Source organism: Pygoscelis adeliae, unplaced genomic scaffold (genome assembly GCF_000699105.1).
Source record: "Pygoscelis adeliae isolate BGI_AS28 unplaced genomic scaffold, ASM69910v1 Scaffold242, whole genome shotgun sequence".
NCBI lineage: Eukaryota > Metazoa > Chordata > Aves > Sphenisciformes > Spheniscidae > Pygoscelis > Pygoscelis adeliae.
The window spans coordinates 2,571,621-2,592,653 of record NW_008824369.1 but is presented as its reverse complement, the minus strand read 5'-3'; the positions used below and the strand labels follow the sequence as shown (position 1 = coordinate 2,592,653).

Genomic DNA, 21,033 nt, shown 5'->3' with positions numbered 1-21,033 from the left:
CCTGGGACGCCTGGCAGAGGCGGCCGTGGCGGAGAAGCGAGCCATTTCACCCTCCATCAAGGAGCCGTCTGTCATCCCGATTGAAGGTAAGGCCTCGCCGCGCTTCTGCCGTGACAGGCAAGCGAGGGTGCGAACCTCAGTTTTACCTTTCCCTGGAGCTTCAGCCCAGGAGCCTTTCTCTAAGCCTACACGCTAACGTTAATGTGCTGTCCTTAAGGGTTTCCCCTGCTGGATGTAGGGCTGAAGTCACAGTTTTGTCTCCTCTCCTGTTTGCACTGGGTTGTGTTCATCCTGTCTGATAGCTGTTTAATAGCAGCATCTGAAAGGCTCCCTGAGGAAATCCTTGGGTTGGGGTTGTGCTATTTTATTCGTGTATTTCTTTAGTAGGCTCTGGATCTGAATGTTGCTTGTTTTTTGAAGTGTCATTCCGTTTTCTGGTGTTTGATATATTTGCAGAGGAGTATTCTAGCACGGGCCAACCGAAAGGCCCCTTGATTGTTTTGTCAGGTGTGAAACAGAACTTTTAATAGCAATTGGGTAGGGAAAAGCCATTGCAGGGGCTAAAGGTGGGCAGGTTCACGCTTTGCTTTCCTGGTGACTGGCCCTGCCAGCATCTCGGGGCAGGTTATTTTGCGTGAGGGTAAATACTGATGCCTGTGTGTTGATGATTGCAGTTGCCCCCACGGTGCTGCTGGATGAAATTGAGGCAGCGGAGGCCGAAGGCAACGACGACCGTATTGAGGGGGTGCTGTGTGGAGCTGTGAAGCAGCTGAAAATGAACAGAGCCAAACCTGATACCACGCTGTATCTGAGCCTCATGTACCTGGCAAAAATCAAACCAAACATATTTGCCACTGAAGGGGTTATCGAGGTGAGCGCTGTGCCGCATCAGGACTCTTGGGCTTACTGACGTATCGTTGCTGTCAGCTTGCGAGCATAGCTGCAGTTGCTCTCAAGCCAGAACGTAATCTGTATGTCCTTGTAAATACCGTTGCTCTGTGGCAAGCTGCTGCAATTTGTATTTCTTCTTCTAAAGCTGTTATGTTTTCTTGCGAGATGGCTTGATTGTTTTTTTTAATTTATTTTTTGTGGATGATATTCCAGGCCCTGTGCAGCTTACTCCGAAGAGATGCCTCTATCAATTTCAAAGCCAAAGGGAATAGCCTCGTGTCTGTCTTGGCCTGCAACCTTCTCATGGCAGCTTACGAAGAGGATGAGAACTGGCCAGAGATCTTTGTCAAGGTTGTGGAACCAAGGGGGCTTCTGCCAGAATGTGGGCAGACTGGGTAAAACTGGCCAGGGTTGGGAAGGCTGCGTGTGTTGGGGGCAGGATAGAAGCAGAGGATTTATTCCCGCTGCAAGGGAATGCGGCATCCAGTGGCCTGTTGCCCAGCATGGGCAGTGCAGCTGGGGGAGGCAGAAATTGGAGACTGGGGCCTGTGCTGTATTGACAAGAGAGAAAACCAGAGTCCTTGGCTTTTTAAAGGAAAATCTCCACCGGTTGTTGAAATGCTGTGGTCTCCTTTGCCTTTTTGTTGCCTTATCTCTGCTCTTTTCTGAGATGCCTTTGACAATCTGTGCTGATATAAGTGTTCCAGAGACTTCTTACTCTCTAGTTTGTCTATAGGGATTAACACAACCCATTGATTTAAAAAGGCTAAGCTTTTAAAAGACCAGCTTCTATATTTTGGTGGTAGAAGTTGTTGTAAAATCTTTGCTAAAGCTTAATCTGTTTTGCTGCTTGGGAGGGTCGGTGCCCAGAAGAGCTTGGGATGTGATGATTTCGTTTTTTGCTCTTACGTGACTTGCCTGCAGTCATCTGGTCTCCATTTTTCATCCATGCAACGGTTATGCTACTTTCCTACTTCACAGCTGTATGTTGAAAACAAATACAAACTTGGGAAGCTCATAAATACTCCTCTGATTAAGCAGTACAAAAAAGGCTTGAGCGTGGTTTGTGTTCTCTTCCGCTTTCTGTTCTATAGGTTTACATTGAGGACTCCCTTGGGGAGCGCATCTGGGTGGACAGCCCTCACTGCAAGACGTTTGTGGATAACATCCAAACAGCTTTTAACACAAAGATGCCTCCTAAGAGCATGCTTTTGCATGGGGAAGTTGGACGTAGCGGAGGGGACCTCAGTGCTGGTAAGAAGATGTTTAGGAAGCGGGAACAAAGGGGTAAGGAGAGGATGGAGCCTGGTGAGCTTATTGACGGGTGAGAATAGTTTGTTACTGGATGGAGTCACGTAGACCAGGCTTTGAGTTCCAGGCAGTGCTTTTGCTCTCTTTGGGGCTCTTTCATTTCTAGGGGATGTTTGAGGGCAGGCGGTGAAAGAGGCTTGGAGAATGTGCCTGTATGTGATACAGTGTGAAGAAGTGACTAGTTGCGGCCTCCTTCAGTGTTGCTGAAGGGGATCCTTGAAAGAAGCTGAGCACATCAGAGCGTGAGCGAGTAAACTCTTCTTTAGAAAGAAGAGTTGTCTCATGACGCGTGCTGTGTGCTGGTCTCTCTTAGGGAGTAGTCCACACCCTTCCATGACGGAGGAGGAAGACAGCCAGAGTGAGCTGCTGATTGCAGAGGAGAAAATGAGCCCAGAGCAGGAGGGCCAGCTCATGCCCAGGTACAGTGTCTCTTCTTCTCCTGACGTAGCTGTGTGGCAGATCTGTCTGTGCTCACCCACTCCTGCAACGCTGCGGCAGGGAGCTCCCTCTCTGCACTAACTATCCTGTGGCACTTGCTAGAGGATGTTGAGCATCAGATACAACTGGTTCCAGGAGAAAAGAGTAGATTTTTTTTGTTTGTTTCTTTGTAACACATACCACAAACAAGAAAGGATGCTGATCTCTGGTCACACAGCAAAGTGTAACCAAGCTGGCTTGTGTGGAAGTGAATAAAATGCAGTTTGTGTGGCCCAGGTATGACGACCTTGCGGAGAGTGTGGAGGAATATGTCCTAGACATGCTGCGGGACCAACTCAACCGGCGCCAGCCAATGGACAATGTCTCCAGGAATCTCCTTCGACTGCTGACGGCAACCTGTGGCTACAAAGAGGTGCGGCAGATGGCTGTGCAGAGACTGGAGATGTGGCTGCAGAATCCAAAGGTAAGGACAGAAGCTGTTGAAGCATGACTCTTCTGGACCTGCTCTGGAATCCAGCCAGGAGGGCCGCATACTGTGTGCCAGTTACATTTCTGATCTGTGATGGCAGGTGGCTGTAGCCTTTCTGTTCTTCCTCTGCAGTTGACCAAGCCAGCTCAGGACTTGCTGATGTCAGTCTGTATGAACTGCAACACCCACAGCTCAGAGGACATGGAAGTTATCTCCAACCTGATCAAAATCCGTCTCAAGCCAAAAGTCCTTCTCAACCACTACATGCTGTGTGTCAGGTGAGTGAGTGACCGGGTTTGTGACGGGAAGAGAAAGCACGCTGGAAGATGTGCCCAGGGCCTTGACGGTCTCAGTGTCTCTGTGTAGTGGTTTTAAATACCAGCTTGGACCACGAAGTGTTCTGTGTGACATTTAAATGAATTTTGTTGGCCTGGAAGTCTTTCAGTAATCCTTTGATTGCCGGACATACGTGCTGCTCCGTCCTCTTCACTTTTGTGTATTAAATACTTCAAAGAGAAATCAGAACAGTGGGTCTAGCTGCAATGAAACCTCAGCGCCGATACCGCTGCTCTTCCCTTGCAGAGAGCTGCTGAATGCGCACAGGGATAACCTGGGCACCACAATTAAGTTTGTGATTTTCAACGAACTATCAAATGCAAGAAATCCCAACAACATGCAGATCCTGTATACTGTGCTTCAGCATAGCTCAGAGCAAGCTCCAAAGGTACGTGTAGTGTCTTGTGTGACTGCCGGTGATGCCAGAACCCCACCCAAGAGGTTTAGTTGAATTGAGGCTCAAATGAAATCTTTCCACAGACACCTGTGAGATCTGTATTGTACTGTTTTGAAATTATATTATTGCACTTGTTAGGAATAAATGTGCATGGGCATTTTTTAACTCCCACATGCTGGGTGACCAACCTTGTGGTAATGAAGTTTCATGAGAGAAATGTTGTTACAGCTCCCTGGGGCTCTGAAGGACAGGCGTGCCAGCAGCATTGCTTCCTTGTGTCTTTTCATTTTGTGGATGCAGATACATTACAATGCACTGAAAGTTTTCTCTTTCTGTATGGCCTCAGTACCTAGCAATGGTGTTCCAGGATCTTTTGACTACTAAGGACGATTACCTGCGGGCTTCACGGGCTCTGCTGCGGGAGATCATAAAACAGACGAAACACGAGATCAACTTCCAGGCCTTCTGCCTGGGTCTTATGCAGGAACGGAAGGAGGCCCAGTACGCAGAAATGGAATTCAAGGTACCACTTTCTTTGACCCTTGTGCTGCTGAATGTACCAGTGGTGTTCTAGGCTCTTCTATATCTGTTTTTCTGGCTGTTCTTTTGCTCTTTGTTATCTGAGTGAGTCAGTATTTGTGTCTCACATTCCATAGCAGTGCTCCCACATCCCATTCCCAAACATCCATGATTGTCATTTTTGCTGATGAGACACTTTTCCAGAAGGCAGCTTTTGGGTATTGCTGATTCAGCTCACTTTTTTTTTTTTTATTAAGGAGCGGTTTGTCATCCACATAACTGATCTGCTAGCTGTCTCCATGATGCTTGGTATCACAGCCCAGGTGAAGGAGGCTGGAATTGCTTGGGACAAAGGAGAGAAAAAGAGTAAGCAGAACAACCTAGGTTCCCTCTGAAGATGGGCAGCTTGGTAGATATCTTCTGGCAGTGCTGCAGTTGGGGGAACATTGCAGCAAGAGTTAGGAAGGGGTGTAAGCCTCCATACTGAATAGAGGCACGGGGGTGCTTGCTGCCATCCTGAGGCTGACGGAGTTGGCAGATGTGGCATTTGCGTGGCTGGGTGAATATACAGGTGCTTTTCGTATCTATGGAAGCAGTGGTTGAGAGGCTGGGGAAAGGGGACTGTGTATGGAGGGGACTGAGGAACTGGGTCATGCCTGGAGGGGCAGCGTAAGGATTACCAAGTACCTAATGCTGGGAAGACAGGCCTTTGGGGTGGCACTGAAGAGACTGCCCAGATGTCGTCTTCTCACAACGCTAATTCGTCCGTGCTACATCTCAAGGTTTTGTTGCAGTGCGCATCAGAAAGCGAAGCACGTGTGCTTGTCAGGGCTGGGATGCTTAAGGCTGTCCGATAGACCTCTTCCCAGTTTACTGTTGATGCGTTGGAGCTCTGGTTACTATCTGCTCTTGAAACAGCCACCCTCTCCTTCTTGGCTCCTGATGGGGCTCTGATACACGTGTAGTTTGTAACCTTACTGTTTTTCAGACCTGGAAGTGCTGCGCTCTTTCCAGAACCAAATTGCTGCTATCCAACGAGATGCTGTCTGGTGGCTTCACACGGTCGTTCCATCTATCAGCAAGCTGGCTCCAAAGGACTATGTGCACTGGTAAGGGAGTCAGCCTGGTAACCTGCTGTGCATAACCAGTCGCTTTCCCAACAGGGTATGACGTATTATGAAAAACCATGCGTATGCCGGGGTTTGGTTAGATTTCTCTCCCCTTATCAGACAGGGAGCAGAAACGGTGTTTTAGCAGGGTTCAGGCTGGGACTGTCTCCCTCTCAGGAATTCCTGCAGATGCATCCTCTTACCAGAAATATATGATAATGGAAAATATTTCTGATTTGTATTGTTTGGGTCCACCCAATGGGGAATTTCCAGTTACCTGACCAGGCATGATCCCTGTGGACCCCTTGTTGTTCTTTTGGCTGACATGCTTTTTCAGGCTGTATGGTTGAGGGCTCTGTACATAGTGCTGTTTTCTCTACCTACTTCTAGTTGTATCCTGGGGTCTGGCTCAAGGCGTTACTGAGGCAGGTCAAGCCAGAATTAATAGTATCTGAGATGTGTTCACTGGAACACCCAATGCCCATACTGCATAGTCCTCTCTGTTGTGATTTGAGTTGTTACTTTTGCTAGACTAGCTTATCTGAGGGGGCTCCTTCATGTGTAGGATGGGAAGCATTAGCAGGAGTCTGGGGAGACTGAACTGTTGAATGTGTTCTTGAGGCTCCCACCAATGTAAACACCATGCTTACTGTCCTCTTCACCTCTACAGCCTCCACAAGGTGCTCTTCACAGAACAGCCAGAAACCTACTACAAATGGGACAACTGGCCCCCTGAGAGTGACCGCAAGTGAGTGTGTGCCCCACCTATAGCTGGGTACAGGTGTGGAGCTGCTGTAGCTGGAGGCAGAGGAATTGGTGTTTTCTGGTGTTCCTTATATAGCTCTGTGTTGGAGATGCTTGGAACTGTGCTTAGATTTTATTCCTCTGTTACATTGCCTTAAAATTCAGGGATGTTGCTCCATTTTCCATCTGTTCCTCTTCCTCCTTCATTCCTGTTCCCTGTGCCAAGCTGTTCTGTATCTTGATGCTGTAACTGTAAGAACGGCAGCCCTGCACTGTATGGTTTGTACTGGGGTAACGTTAGGGAGCTCAGACTCAAGTAGGCTAAAGTGCAGAAGTACAAGGCAACGCAAGCAATATTCCATAAAACAATTTGTTTCAGGTAGTTGCATTTGGAGCTGGAGACCAGGGAAGGGGTTGTAAACTAAGCTGTGATTTATCTTCTGCTCAGATGAGTTCTAGGGTCTGGGGAGGGTTTCAGCAACTCATGCTGCTGTCAAAAGAAGCGTGATTGATGTCTCATGTGTCATGCAGCTTCTTCCTTCGCCTCTGCTCCGAGGTGCCCATCCTTGAAGACACACTGATGCGGATCCTTGTGATAGGTTTGTCACGGGACCTTCCTCTTGGCCCTGCAGATGCCATGGAGCTTGCCGACCACTTGGTGAAGCGGGCTGCGGCTGTGCAAGCAGATGGTAAGATTGCACAAAGCTCCAGCCAGCAAGTGGTTACTTCTGTCTACATGTCCTCTTATTGCCACACAGGGCTGAGGTGGCTCCTACCACGTACCAAAGAACCTTTGCATCACTTAAAGCATGTTTTAGTCGTGATGGCTAAGCATTTGACTCAAATGCTGACATGTATTGCTGTTGCTTTCTCACTAGAGAAGCTTGTTATTTTCTCCTACTGTTTCTCCCTGTTACTAATTTTCTATCATGGAGTGTTTGGGAAATTACTGGTTGTGTTGAGGATGAGGGACTGTGAGTAGCCACCCAAAGTTTTGAGTTAGCATTTTTAAATTCAGTTTAGTCCTTTATACAGACCATAAAATTAATAGAAATTTTTAGTCCATCAGAAAATGAAAGGGTTGGAAGTTAAAGTAATTAACCCATGTATTGTATGCTCCTCGCAATTCCATTATTCAAACACTATTACAGAATATCAGTTACAAAAACAGCCTTAACTCTTGCCCCTTTTATGAATTCATTCAATGTTTGTCCTGAATTCCTGCATTCTTGAAGAGTATGTCTGTACAGTTGAGCTATATGTGTTTGTGTCAGAGTTGAGGGGGTTGTCAGAGTTTGATTCTAAAGCATCTTATGTGCTCTTAGTGCTGATCGGTTAATAGCAAAGTCTTAATCCAGATCTAGTCAACGCAAGTGGAATGAGCTAGACTTTGCTGTTGAATATCCTGTGAAAATGTGCCCAGCCTCTCAGTATAGCATTTTAAATGCTGCACCATTTCAAATACTGGAAGTCTCAGAGATAAGTTAGAGCGAGTCTGAAAACTTTCAAGAAAGTTGAAATGCATTTTTAGTTCCTCTGAGACCTAGAAGTTCTGAGCAGATTCACTGCTTACCTGAAGGAGTATATTTGAGTTCTGAAAAAGATACAGGTATCACATTGGATGCATTTGGGAAAAAAACCTGCTGTTATGAAGAATTTAAACCAAATTGCAACTGAAAAGCTCAATATCCTTATATATTGACTTGTAGCTTTTTTTAAGTGTTGCTGCTTCTTAAGTGTTGTTGTTCTTTTGTTCCTGTAATATCATAAGAACAAGTCCACAGAAACATAGTTGCTTGAAGTAAAATTTTTGTTATACTGTGATGCTTTTCTTGAAGGACTTTCAGTCAGGTAGACAGGTCAATAACTTGCTTAGTCTTTTCTTCTCCTCCTCCAGATGTTGAAGTCCTGAGGGTAGAAAGAATCCAGCTGATCGATGCAGTCTTAAATCTGTGCACTTATCACCATCCAGAGAATATCCAGCTACCCCCAGGGTAAGGCTTATACATAGACAATCTTCTTGTGATCTAGCTCATTTTCACCTTGTGACTAACAATACTAGCTCACAGATTTTAAGATGCTTTTCCCTATTACGATTTCTAATAACAAAATCATGAGGAAACTTTTTCAATGTCAGGTTCAGGTGGGAATTTTTCCAGGGCAAGTAAGACCGGAGTCATGGAATGGACTTTCCTCTGCAAGCACTCTGACCTTTCTGCTCTAGAAATTTTCATCTGAACCCTGCTGTCCCTTCTGAGAGAGGCTTCTTATTTTTGAAAGCCACTGAACTGGTGTGGCTGAATCTAAACAGTGCATGATTAAGGAGAAAAGCAGTCTTGAGGTGGGCTTCAGTAACCAAATCCAACCACTTGTATCTCTTGATGGCTTTTGCAGGTACCAGCCTCCAAATCTAGCTATTTCTACCCTCTACTGGAAAGCCTGGCCTCTCCTGCTTGTAGTGGCTGCATTCAACCCTGAAAACATTGGTGAGTGTGGACATTTCCAGGATACTAGTTCTGCTGCAAAAATTGGCCAGAGTGCTGTCTGCTGAAGTGTGGTTGCCTGTGTTCAAGGCATGTGCTGGGTTGGTGAGATAACCGCAGTTAACTAACTGTATTCCCTGTGTGTGCAAAAATACACAGTGTAGGAGTTTAGACCAGCATGTGGCTGGAATCATGTTGTCTGTGCCTAAGTGTGGCGAGCTGTCCCAAAGTGAGTTTGTTGTGTGTCTCCCACCTTGGAGTGTGTTAGAATATATATAAAGACCCTGACCTTTTTTTCCTGTATCCCTGATTGCCCTTCTCTGCTGCAGGTCTGGCTGCATGGGAAGAGTACCCCTCTCTAAAGATGCTCATGGAAATGGTCATGACCAAGTTAGTATGCTTAAATCCCTACATAAATCAAATAGGCCACCGAAAACACATATTTCTGAATGAAGTTTGTGCCAGCTGGCTTCTTCCTTTCCAGTGGGACCGGTGTAAAATAAGCTGGCTGGCAGCAACACTGCAGTTTGAGTGGGAAAGGTGCCTTCCCCCAACAGAAATATTACAAGCAAGGGAATAAAGCTGAGAAAAAAGGAGGGATGACTGTCATGTGCCTTGCTGAAAATGTCTTGGTCTCCCTGGCCCCATTGGGAAGCTGCCTTTGTTTTTCTATGTTGCCTGATGGAGCCAAGATCCTGGGGACTTTCTGACTGTGATTCATGAGTTTTGAATAAGTCAAGATAACCATTTTCTTTTTTAACTTATTTTCTCAGTAATTATTCCTATCCTCAATGTACCTTGACGGATGAGGAGACGCGCACAGAGATGATTAATCGTGAACTTCAAATCTCCCAGAGAGAAAAACAGGAGATTCTTGCATTTGAGGGTCATCTGGCTGCTGCATCCACAAAACAAACAATTACAGAGAGCAGCAGCCTCTTGCTGTCCCAGCTGACAAGTTTGGATCCTCAGTAAGTAGCCTTTTACAATCTGGTGCCTTAATGAAATCCCAGTTAATGCTAGTCAGGAAACCCTACTGCTCATAGGGTGGTTGATGTGGGCAAGAAGAGCTCTGAGATTTGGTAGCCTGCGGGATATGTGTCACATTTGGTCCTTGTCCTTCTGTTGCAACCTGCATGTGGCCCTCATGCACTACTGAACTGACTGATCCTCATCAACACCAGAATGAAAGTATGTCTGCCTGCAGATAACTTCTTGTTTCTCTGGCAGAGGCCCCCCACGCAGACCTCCACCACACGTCCTGGAGCAGGTGAAAAGCCTGAACCAGTCGCTTCGCTTGGGCCACCTCCTGTGTCGCAGTCGTCACCCTGACTTTCTTCTTAACATCATTCAGAGACAGGTAGGCTCCCTTGATGGCTTGGCTATGTTGGGATCTGATCCCTCGTCTCTGAAACTTGAGCAGTGAGGGGCCAAAGGAAGTTAAGATGCAGGGGAAGGTCGTTTACTGCTCAGGAATTAAATGGTTAGTGTGCTGCATCTATGTTCTGCTGATCTTGCATTGTTATTCTCCTGCTTCCTAGGCCTCATCGCAGTCAATGCCATGGCTGGCAGATCTGGTTCAGTCCAGCGAGGGCTCCTTGGATGTCCTACCTGTGCAGTGCCTTTGTGAGTTCCTGCTTCATGATGCTGCTGATGAGTCGACCTCAGGTGAAGAAGAAGAGGAGGGCGAGAGTAAGGAGCAGCGTGCCAAGAAACGCCAGGTGAGTAGTCTCCTGGAGGTCAGTTCTGTTATCTACTTTCTGTGCATACCGGATTTGATTTCATTGGAAAGGCCAACTTCTTGCTCCACAGAGACAACAGAAACAAAGGCAGTTGCTTGGACGGTTGCAAGACTTGCTGTTGGGTCCCAAAGCAGATGAACAAACAACCTGCGAGGTGCTTGACTATTTCCTACGACGCCTGAGTTCCTCCCAGGTGGCCTCACGGGTCTTGGCCATGAAGGTGAGCAAAATGAAAATCTTCTTGACTAGGGTTTGTCAGAAGCTGAGGGCAGAGTTCTAGATTCTCGTGAGTCCAGAGCCAGCGCAGTGAAATTGTTTCATGTCATCCTTCTTCAGTAACTTGCCTCCATCTCCAAACCTCATCAAATGCATTTCTACTCCCTGCTGCTCAGAAGCCTTCTTTGTTCAACAGGCAAGTAGTACTTTTCTTAAGATAGAGCTGAATTTTGCTATCTTTCCTGTGAAGTTCAGGTGTAGACTCAGCAGATCATGTGCTACATGGAGTAATGGGCAGCAGCTGTTGTCTGTGGGGAATGTAAATGAGTGAGTGCCTGGTGCCCTAGAGCATAGTCAAGGCAAGCAGAATTGCAGAGGGCTCAAAAAGATTATGCTTACAGAGGACTGAAACTTCAAGCAGGGTAGCTGTCAAGCAAACACATTATATGAGATACGAAACCTGTTGTGTGCTGAATTTGGATCGTTCCATGATGTTTGAAGCTTGTTTCTATTATATTCACTAGTATGAAACTAGTAGTCCAGCTGTGGCTTCAAATGCAACAGCTGTGTCCGTGTGACTTCTGCAGGGCCTGTCCTTGGTGCTGTCAGAGGGGGGACTGCGTGATGGAGAGGAGAAAGATCACCCCATGGAAGAAGACTCTGGCGATTCTGAACTGCTGCAGGGATATCAGTGGCTGCTGAGAGACCTCCCGAGGCTGCCGCTGTTTGACAGTGTTAGAGCAACAACAGCTCTTGCCTTGCAACAGGTAGGTGTTAGTAGCTGGAAGGGATAAGTGACCAACTTATTCTTTGTTCTACTCATGCTAAAACGAATCTGAGCAAACTGCATGTGGGTACGGTATCGACATGTTTATATGCTTGCAGAAGAATTTTTCTTATGCTGGTGCTTGTTTTCATTAAATCCTGGTTTCTAATGAGGGGAATTCTTGTTCCAGGCCATCCACATGGAGACAGATCCCCAGACCATCAGTGCTTACCTGGTGTACCTCTCCCAGCACGCCCCAGTAGAGGAGCAGGGACAGCACAATGACCTCGCTCTGGTGAGAGGCCAGGTTGCTAGGGCAGAGGGATTGCACAGGGGAGACCTGGCATGTCTCAGGACGGTGGTAGGCATGTGACTTGCTGTACCAGCACGATGAGGTTCTTGGGAGCATGTGAATCTGATAACTGTGTGTTTGTGTTTCTGCATATGTGTTGGAAGGCAACCTGTGTCTTTGGTTTCATATCATGAAATGATATAAGAGCAATAACCTCCAGTCCAGCAGCCCATCTCAGATGGTATGGGGAATGCAAGACTGTATAGTGATTTGAAGGAAATCCCACCACCTGGTAGTGTTTCACAAGAAAGCAGGTCCTAAACCTGCAGTCACGTATATCTGGGGAGAGAATGGGAAGTCAGGAGCCTTAGTGGTGGGATATGCACTCTCCGATAACCAAGATCGGATTTCTGATAATTTTTTTAAAGGTTTTGGTGATTTTTTTCATTTGTTTGTTTGGCTTTTATACAATGATTTTTTTTTTCATTGTTCTATCTCTGGGTGCTTTTTTTATTGCTTTTAAGTCCATTGAACTACATCCTTTGTAACAGTCTTTTGGAGATTGATGCATGGATCTAGAGGCTCATGTGTTCTTTCTGCCTCCATAGATCTGTTTAGATACGTGGAGAATTTTAAATGATAAAAGTCAGTAGATCTGTTTCTTCAGAGAAATGCAGATTTTTACTAGATAAATGCTCACTTTGTAATGGAATGCATGAGAATGCAGCTGCGCTACAACAGGGAACACTAAGGTATCACAGGATGCATGCAAAAAAGTACTGGTGTTTTCCCTGCTGTGATGGTTCTACTCTTGACTCTACACGTTGATCTCCAGAGTGGTGTTAACTGGGCTGATGATGGAAACTGGAGAATGTAATGCAATGAAGCAGGAGGACCCGGCTGTGTTGTTCTGTAAAGACCTCATGGATCTTTTCCCCTTGCAGGATGTAGCCCGACTCATAGTGGAGCGCTCTACCATCATGTCTCACCTCTTCTCCAAGCTCTCATACTGTGCTGAATCAGACGCAGTGCTTGTGGCTCTTCTCTCCATCTTTTCTCGCTACATCAAACGCATGCGCCAGAGTAAGGAAGGCGAGGAGGTGTACAGCTGGGTGAGTTCCTCCCTGCCTTTCTTAAGCAAGTAGAAAAAACTGGATAAGTTAACAAAAGAGAAGCTCATTGTGGGTTACTGAGTATGTAGAAACTACATCTGGTTCAAGAATTCCCTGATCTGACAATAATTGGAGGTTGGCATAATATCAGAGCCAAGTGTATGTGTACATAAAAAGCTTTTTTAACTTCCTTGGGTATCTTTTGTGGCCACTGTTGGAGATATTGGGCTAGGGGAAATTTTGGTCTGACCAAGTTTGTCCATTCTCATGTTCTCCTTTCATCTGCATCTCACAGATCTCATTCTTCTTTCTCTCCCCACCTTTGTTCATCCTGGTTTTTTTCTGCCTTTTTCCAGTCAGAGTCCCAGGATCAGGTGTTCCTTCGTTGGACTAGTGGGGAAACAGCCACTATGCACATCCTTGTGGTTCATGCAATGGTTATTCTCCTGACACTAGGGCCACCTCAAGGTTAGTGAAGTATGCTCAGATTTATTCAAGGGGTCATGGACAATACAGAGAGCCTTTTTTCTGCCTGCCATCTCCTAACAGGTCAGGCTGCTGTTAATCCTTCTACTCACAGACTTGTCCCTTGCAATGTTTGTTTGTAGCTGTAAGATCTATCAGAATATTGCTGCACAGAGCGAAGGATTTGCAGGCTTATTTTTTTGCCTTCTGCAGACAGCAGGAAATATTAAAATGATGGTGTGTGTCCCCCCGCTAAACAAGGACTCGGAGACTTATTGTAGTGTGAGAACTGGGCACTCAGATACGTAGTTCAGATTTCCACTTGATAGTGTTTATTCCCAAGTTGTTTCTGACCTTTGAACAAAAGTGTTCTGGTGTGTTGATTTGCATAGAGAAGGGTAGGGTGTTCTAAGTGCTTGTGAACATGGGAGATAATTTTGTATCCACTCTTAAGCAGGGGATGGTGATTTTTATACCTTACTGGATATATGGTTCCCGGAGAAAAAGCCCCTTCCTACTGCTTTTCTGGTTGACACCTCAGAGGAGGCTCTGCTGCTCCCCGACTGGCTAAAGCTGCGTATGATCCGCTCTGAGGTCCCCCGTCTTGTGGATGCAGGTGAGCGTGTGGGATGTTTGTTGGTGTTTCAGACCCTTCCGAAAAGAAAGGGAGGAGCTTCCCCGCTCAAGTCCTCCATGTGCCCAGCCATCCTGCTTGGATGCCTTTGGGTGAGGCCATCAGTCAGTGCAGATGCTGCAGCTGAGCAGGGAGTTTGGGTGTAGAAAGCAGTGTGTCTCTGGATTTTGTGACAGTCGCAATCTAAACATACATTCTTTGCTACGTCCCTTAAGGCTGTCAAACAGATGTACAGAATATGAGCTGGTTCCGGGCAGGGAATGTTATGGGATATCCCAGGGTGATTCCCTACTCAGCTGTGATGCGTAGTTCATGTACCAAGGGTTTGAGAACGGATACAACCTTGCTAACCATCAGACCCCACAGGTTAATCCTCACAGCATGAAGAGCAGAAAAGTGAAAGCTGAGACTGAAGAGGAGGTCAGTGCCTTTGGTAGAGCTCCTTACTGCAGTGTGGAAGGCAGTTCCTCCCACTCTGATCCAAGTGCTGCTGAATCTTGCGGGCTTTTATAGGCAGTGACTATTAATTTTGAAGTAGGGGAGAGAATCTGTATGACTATTGCACTTTCTGTGTATTTTAAAGCAATTGGGGGACTTTGAATTGGATCCCATCTTTGTTACAACAATTCAGATTGAATTAAGCTACACAGTCACCAGACAACAGGCACAGCACTGCTTCCATAGGACATGGTGTGCTTGCAATGTGGAGAGCAGTGTCTGAAGGATGTAAGCTATACCTGTAGTTATTTTTGTCCTTGCACAGCTTGTCAGTGCTCTTCTTGGTATTCAGAGCTTTCATCCCTTTCTTACTAATTAAATGACAGCTCTCTATAGCCCATGATTGAATTATTCAATAATTCCTGCCTGCAGCCATCAACAGATAGGGTGGAAGTTATTTTTTTAATGCAAATGATTGGGTTCCTGAGGTTTTGATCAAATTAAACAGAAGATCAAATTAGCCAGTGAGTGAATTAACTGGAAGATGCAATAAGAAGGCGATGATTTGCACAGCAAAGAAAACATAGTAGGCAGCTGTCAGACTTCTGGCTTTGGGCTCTCTGCAGCCCTGTCATTAACATGTCACTGTTGGTCCAGCCAAAAGCACGAAGATCAGGTAATAAAGATGACCCTCTTGGAGCAATTCAGAGGTCTGAGGACTCAGTGTTTGTGTTTTTCAGCCCTGCAGGACCTGGAGCCACAGCAGCTGCTTCTCTTTGTTCAGTCCTTTGGAATCCCAGTTTCCAGCATGAGCAAACTTCTGCAGTACCTGGATCAGGCAGTATCTCATGACCCACAGACGCTAGAGCAGAACATCATGGACAAGAGTAAGAGCTTCATAGGAGGCTGACTACGCATTTTACTTTTTCTTGAACAGTTTTCACGAATATCTCCTGTGACTTCCTTGGAAAAATCCAAACTAGTTGAGCAAACTCTGTGCATAGGCTGCTTTGGCAGCCTGTTGTCACAGGTGTAGACACCTCCCTAGAGCTTGTCTGGATGGCCCTTGGCTGTATTTCCTGAAGTAGAGAAGGATTTTCTGGATTGGATTGTACAGAGTCTAAGAAGTAATTTGGAGGCTAACTTGTAAAAGAAACAAGGCTTAAAAGCATCATGTTTACAAAGTCCATGGGAACAGCAAATTTCCTTTGCTGCGGGAGCTGTACAAACAGCAACCAATTCTGTCCTGCTTTACTAAAGAGGGCGAGATGATATATTTGTTCCTCCTTTTTCAGACTACATGGCTCACCTTGTGGAGGTTCAACATGAGAGAGGAGCGACAGGAGGCCAGACTTTCCACTCCTTGCTCACTGCATCCTTACCAGCCCGACGAGGTACTGCCTGGGATAGCCTAAACTTCTTAATATCAAAGTCATCTTCCAAACTTCCTTCCTCCGTTGCTGTTGAGAGGGACAGGAAGAGTTGTCTTCAGAAGGGGTTGTGTTGCAATATATCAGCAAGCTACAGTTAGACACCAGTCCTTGCTAGAGTTTTTCGTTCCTGGTGAAGGGAGAAATTCCAATATTCTTGGAGTTTACTACAATGAGTTGTTTTGAGTGATATGGAAAAATAGGTTTTGCTTGGCCTCAAGAGAAAAGCTACTGAATTCCTTGGTAGCTAGAGCTTGTAAAGTTGAAGATGATCCAAGTGTTGGGACTCCAGATGCTAGCTACCATAACAGCATTTTTCTTTCTTTTCTTTTATCCCTCTTGCAGACAGCGCTGAGACTGCAAGGTCAAAATCTAGTCCCGAGAACTCTCAAGGCCAGAGCCGAATCCGGGCCTTAAGCCAGGTCCAGGTTCTGGGTCCAGAAGATGATCTAGCAGGCATCTTTCTGCAGGTACTGGTATAATCTCTAGCTGATCAGCTACTTCCCTGCAGGAGCTTTACAAAATCCATTTCTCTTATACTTGCATCTTCTGACCCCTTCCTCCTGCAGTGTTTGCAGGCAATGAGGTGGTGCCATTGCAGCCTGCTGGAATTGATACTGGAAGGATTTTTTTCTTGTAGTTTGAACATGATGTGGCTTTTGATCATGCCTAATACTGTCAGTGCCTACTAGCATGTTACTGTCTCTGCACCGTGTTTGTTCTGTGTATAGTGCCTTTCCTCTCAGCAGTGGATGGAGGATTTGTGCAATGCTTGCAGGGCCTTGGTAGCAAAGCTGTGTGTAAACAGCATTTGTACTCTGGCTTGTCTGCTTGCAGAGGCTCCCTCTCTCCATTGACTCCAGAAGGAGCCTACAGGGAATTAATTGGCCAAGTTGGTTGCCTGTAGTATGGTGATTCCCCCACGGTGTCAGTATTGATAGTCACGTTGGGGTCGCATAGATGCTGTGCCTGTTCCTGTACCAGGTGCTAAAATATTGAAAAAGCTCTGTCAGAAGGTTCCAGTTAGCCCACAGTCAGTATGATTGTACAAGGTAAATCAGTCCTCTGCCTCAGGATGTTTATTGTATAGCAAGTCCTTTCATGTGCTCTCATAAACCTATTTCCTTCTGTATCCTACTAGCTTTTCCCACTAAATCCAGACCCACGATGGCAGAATTCAAACCTGCGCCCGCTTGCCCTGGCGTTACAGCAGGCCCTGGGGCAGGAACTGGCTCGCATCCGCCAGGGGAACGCACAGGTGACCGGGATCACAGCACGACTTCTCCAGGCAGTAGCTGCACTGATGAACTCGCCGCACAGTGGTACGTTGGTGATGGCAATGCATCGTAACCACTTCATCTCCTGCCCACTGATGCGCCAGTTGTACCAGTATCAGGTGAGTGGTGTAAGATGAGAATTTTTGTAGCATTTAACAAAGAGGGGTGAGGAGGAAACAAAGTCTGCAGTGCATCTGCTCTGCTGTGTGCAGACCCTCCTACCTGTGTGATGCTGGAAATGGAGCCTGGGGATCATGACACAGAGGGACTCAAGTTGCCTGGACATAGGCATCTGGATGCAGGCTGACCGCATTAGCCTAGCACTGCTGAGAATTGGGGCTTACGTGCAGGGTTAGGTATACCCTACCTAGTCTGGTAGCTGTGCAGTACTGTGGATTTGCGGCTGTGGGTCTCCGTTGGTTTTGGGATCTCTAGTCTGTGCTGTTTTGTAGCATGGACATGTCCTGCAAGCCAGGACGTTTGCAGACAACTTGAGAGCTGAAGTCTGTAATTACTTAAAGAAATCTTCAGAGCAGGCTGCAAGTTATTCAATGAAATATCTCATTCCTTTCATCATGATGAAAGAAGGCACAAAGTTACGCCTAGTTTTGCTGGGAGAGGTATTGTGTGTGTGACCGAGTCTTCTGCCTTGCATTTGTACACTAGAAGCTGCTGCCTTGATTTGAGTGAGCTGCGGTCCAACAGAGTAGGTGTGCTCTATGTATTCCTGGCAGTGTGTGCCACTCTCTGCATCTTTCCTACTATCTTTGTTGTATTCTTGAAGTGTGTATAAGCAAGTCTCTCTTGCTGTTCTCCCCAGCGCTGCATGCCACAAGACACTGCCTTCTCCTCGCTCTTCTTCAAAGTCCTCATGCAGATGCTGCAGTGGTTGGAGAACCCTGCAGTGGAAGACGGTCCTCTGCGTGCTCAGCTGAAGGCCTTTGCTGTGCAGTACTCCTCAAGGCACAGGATCAGTGACGGTACTGGCATTGTACGGTTTATGGGACTCAGAGTGAGACAAGAAAGGGACAGAAACAAAACTGCTCCCAGAGCAGAAAGTGGTGTGGGCTGCCTTTTAGAGAGGTGTGCTTAGGAGTAGCGAAGAGAGGTTTTTTACTGTGCTATATAAACTCCATGAGAATGCAGACAAGTGATTTAGCTCTGGGGGTTTGTAGTAGACACCTGGTGGCATCTCACCAAGCACAGCAGATCTTTCAGGGAAAAGTTCCATTTGCTCAGGCCAGGAATTCTGTGCTAGCTGTAGTCCTGAAAGATGAGCATGCAAGAATGCCCCTGGAACAAGGTCACATCATGACTTGTAGAGTTGTTTATCATCTGCTGCCTGTTGAGAGCAGGAGTCTATAACCAAGAGCTTAGGCATGGAAATGGGTTTGTGGTTATAGAGTTTTCTCTTAGCCACATGTCCCTGTAACATGCAGAAGAATTGTCAAGGGTTTCGGTGGGAGTAAAATGGCAGTAGAGTGTAGTGTGTTTGTATGTTTGAGTAGTTGTGCCCTGGAGCCACATGGGGCTTCTGCAGAAGGGAAGCCTGATGTTGGGGCTGGCTTGGCCCTGCGATGCCAATGCTGTGATTTCTTTGCAGTTCGAGGTGGCTTCTTGCACCTCACAGAAGCTCTGACTTTCCGTCATGACCCTGACTTGATCAGCTCCACAGTACGTGCCATCATTGCAACCCTGAAATCAGGAGAGAAGTGTAATGTGGAGCCGGAGCTCATCAGCAAAGGTATGGCTGTCCTTCTGCTCTCCTTCCCTGTTGCAGCAGCAAGCTGAACTGCCAGCCCAGCAAGGGAGTGCCTAGTGTGCAGGCTGTGGGAAGCTGCCTTCTGCCTGGATCAGAAAATGTGAACTGATCTAAACTTGGTCCTATCTTGTATCAACTCCTTCCCCTGCACTGGCATGTGGGATTATAAACTGTGATCTGGGGCTGGGATTAAGTCTCTCAGCGAACTGTTGGGTTCCACTAACAAAAGGAGAAATAGAAGCCTACTATCCCAGAAAAAAATGGCTTCCCTCTTCCTTACTGAGCCAGGCTCTCAGGAATGCTGGACTGATTGCCTTTATGATGCTTTTACAAGGTTTCATAGCTTTCACCACATCCTGAAGTTAATGAGTGCATCTTTCTCCCTCTGCTAGTCCTTCAAGGTCTGATTGAAACTCACTCTCCGTACTTGGAGGAACTCCTGACTGTCCTCTTCTCAGCTACTGTTGAGACCACTGCCAGGTTTCCTGCCATGAAACCAATTGCTGTGGTGAGCTCCTTGTTGCTCCAGGACAAAGAAGAAACGCCAGTGAAGAAGGAGCTGGACAGCTGCAGGTGAGCCTAGGCAATGATGGGAATTCACTGGTAGGTCTCGGTTCATGACATGACCACTGATACTGGCTTTGTTTTCTCCTCAGTACTGAAGCAGCTTGGCTAGGGCCCTCCTCTGGTCTTCTTAATGACTGGCTGGAGATGTTGGACCCAGAGGTGATCAGCAGCTGCCCTGATCTCCAGCAGAAGCTGCTGTTCTCCTGGAACAAAGTAAGAGTTGTTTGGTAGAGGGACTACTGTGCTGATACTACTTTTCTGGGGTGCTGACTTGCACCTGGAAACAGGGCAAGGGGTAGTTTTATGTTTTGCCACATGTTGCTATACCAGTTCCAAAGCAGTACAGGCTGACTAGGAGGGGAATTCTGGTACATCCTTCTCAGTGCAAGGCTTATGTTTCATCTTTTCTTTATATTTCCTCAGCTGTGTTCTTTTCAGGACTTTGAAGTGCATTACAGACACAACATAGTCTCATAACAGCCCAGCCAGCTGTGTTTTCATTTTTGCAGGCAGATAAATAGCTTGCCTAGAAGTGCTATGCTGAAGCTAAGACTAAAACTGAATTTCACGGCTGATGCCGTGTTCTGTTAGAAAGTACTGCAGTTCAAATCCTAAATCCACGTGTTGTTTTCTGTGCTGTCTGCCTGCCTGGATCCTTCTGTAATATACATAGTATCTCCCACATCCACCTTGCAGCAAGGATCTGTTTATTACATCTCTTCCTTCTTTGGTCCTTTCAGGCAGGGTCCCAGGTGCCCTCCTTCCACCCATATCTCTTGGCTCTTCTCACTCACCAGTCCAGCTGGACCACGCTGCACCAGTGCATCAGGCTTCTGCTTTGCAGAAACCGGGAGCAAAGGTGAGTCTTGTTTTTTGGGCCTAGCAAGGAGTTCTGAGTTGGGCGACTCGCTGTGTCTGAGAGAACAGAAGCTGAGAACAAGAGCTGCCACATTGCACGGTGCGTCTGCCAGGAGATGTAACCCAGCCAAAAACAGGCTTTGTGAGAAGGATGCTGATTTCAGTCATGCTGGTTTGTGTACCTTGATATAAATATTACCTGCTGTTTGATGGAAGCAGCACGTAAAGATTTGGCTGTGTTCTAAACAGGAAGTGCTAATCGCTGGGTAATCCATCTAGCATTGCCCTTGATAATCTTTATGAACGTGGGGTTTGAAAGATGGTTTGGATAGCGAACTGACAGCAGTCTCTGTACCTGGGCAGGCTCTGCTGGATCTTTTGGTTATACTAAACTCCATTACCAGTCTTTCTCTAACCCCCTTCCTGGCATCAGGCTCCCAGTTCTGATCTCCGGAGCAGCCCTGGCTCTCCAGCTTCTCTACATTGCTGTCAAATACTGAAGTGCCACTGTAGTAGTATTTTGCTTAAACTTGTTACGCTTATGGACCAGGAAATGCTAACACCTAATAGTAGTAATTCGGGACATGACTAAACTAGCAATACCTCTAAAGCTGGCAGTATTTCAGTTTGCTTATTATTATATTATTGATCTCCTGCTCACTAACAATTTCATTCATTTCTGCAATCCAGGATAACAGCCAGGATAGGATGCTCTGTACACTGGGACAGTAGGGTCACTGGTCTGACTGTACCAATTGTTTGTGTTGATGACCAACT

At 46.5% G+C, this 21,033-nt stretch overlaps 1 protein-coding gene across 1 annotated transcript in view; it reads left to right on the top strand.

The window, feature by feature from the left end:
- Positions 1 to 4: 4 nt before the first annotated feature.
- Positions 5 to 21,033, top strand: part of INTS1 (integrator complex subunit 1) — a gene marked incomplete at its 5' end in the record, with an annotated part of 29,056 nt that continues 8,027 nt past the window's right edge. Inside the window, 34 exons of the mRNA XM_009320067.1 lie at positions 5 to 86; positions 675 to 871; positions 1,105 to 1,242; positions 1,986 to 2,145; positions 2,516 to 2,621; positions 2,917 to 3,103; positions 3,242 to 3,387; positions 3,692 to 3,833; positions 4,189 to 4,365; positions 4,619 to 4,727; positions 5,350 to 5,470; positions 6,141 to 6,218; positions 6,746 to 6,903; positions 8,112 to 8,208; positions 8,609 to 8,700; positions 9,027 to 9,087; positions 9,471 to 9,668; positions 9,928 to 10,057; positions 10,239 to 10,418; positions 10,510 to 10,659; positions 11,243 to 11,422; positions 11,612 to 11,716; positions 12,658 to 12,825; positions 13,182 to 13,293; positions 13,748 to 13,906; positions 15,103 to 15,249; positions 15,658 to 15,756; positions 16,138 to 16,262; positions 16,934 to 17,188; positions 17,890 to 18,049; positions 18,673 to 18,813; positions 19,224 to 19,404; positions 19,488 to 19,611; positions 20,139 to 20,257. Of these exons, the coding sequence (XP_009318342.1) occupies positions 5 to 86; positions 675 to 871; positions 1,105 to 1,242; positions 1,986 to 2,145; positions 2,516 to 2,621; positions 2,917 to 3,103; positions 3,242 to 3,387; positions 3,692 to 3,833; positions 4,189 to 4,365; positions 4,619 to 4,727; positions 5,350 to 5,470; positions 6,141 to 6,218; positions 6,746 to 6,903; positions 8,112 to 8,208; positions 8,609 to 8,700; positions 9,027 to 9,087; positions 9,471 to 9,668; positions 9,928 to 10,057; positions 10,239 to 10,418; positions 10,510 to 10,659; positions 11,243 to 11,422; positions 11,612 to 11,716; positions 12,658 to 12,825; positions 13,182 to 13,293; positions 13,748 to 13,906; positions 15,103 to 15,249; positions 15,658 to 15,756; positions 16,138 to 16,262; positions 16,934 to 17,188; positions 17,890 to 18,049; positions 18,673 to 18,813; positions 19,224 to 19,404; positions 19,488 to 19,611; positions 20,139 to 20,257 (4,784 nt within the window). The remainder of the gene's footprint in view (positions 87 to 674; positions 872 to 1,104; positions 1,243 to 1,985; positions 2,146 to 2,515; positions 2,622 to 2,916; positions 3,104 to 3,241; positions 3,388 to 3,691; positions 3,834 to 4,188; positions 4,366 to 4,618; positions 4,728 to 5,349; positions 5,471 to 6,140; positions 6,219 to 6,745; positions 6,904 to 8,111; positions 8,209 to 8,608; positions 8,701 to 9,026; positions 9,088 to 9,470; positions 9,669 to 9,927; positions 10,058 to 10,238; positions 10,419 to 10,509; positions 10,660 to 11,242; positions 11,423 to 11,611; positions 11,717 to 12,657; positions 12,826 to 13,181; positions 13,294 to 13,747; positions 13,907 to 15,102; positions 15,250 to 15,657; positions 15,757 to 16,137; positions 16,263 to 16,933; positions 17,189 to 17,889; positions 18,050 to 18,672; positions 18,814 to 19,223; positions 19,405 to 19,487; positions 19,612 to 20,138; positions 20,258 to 21,033) is intronic.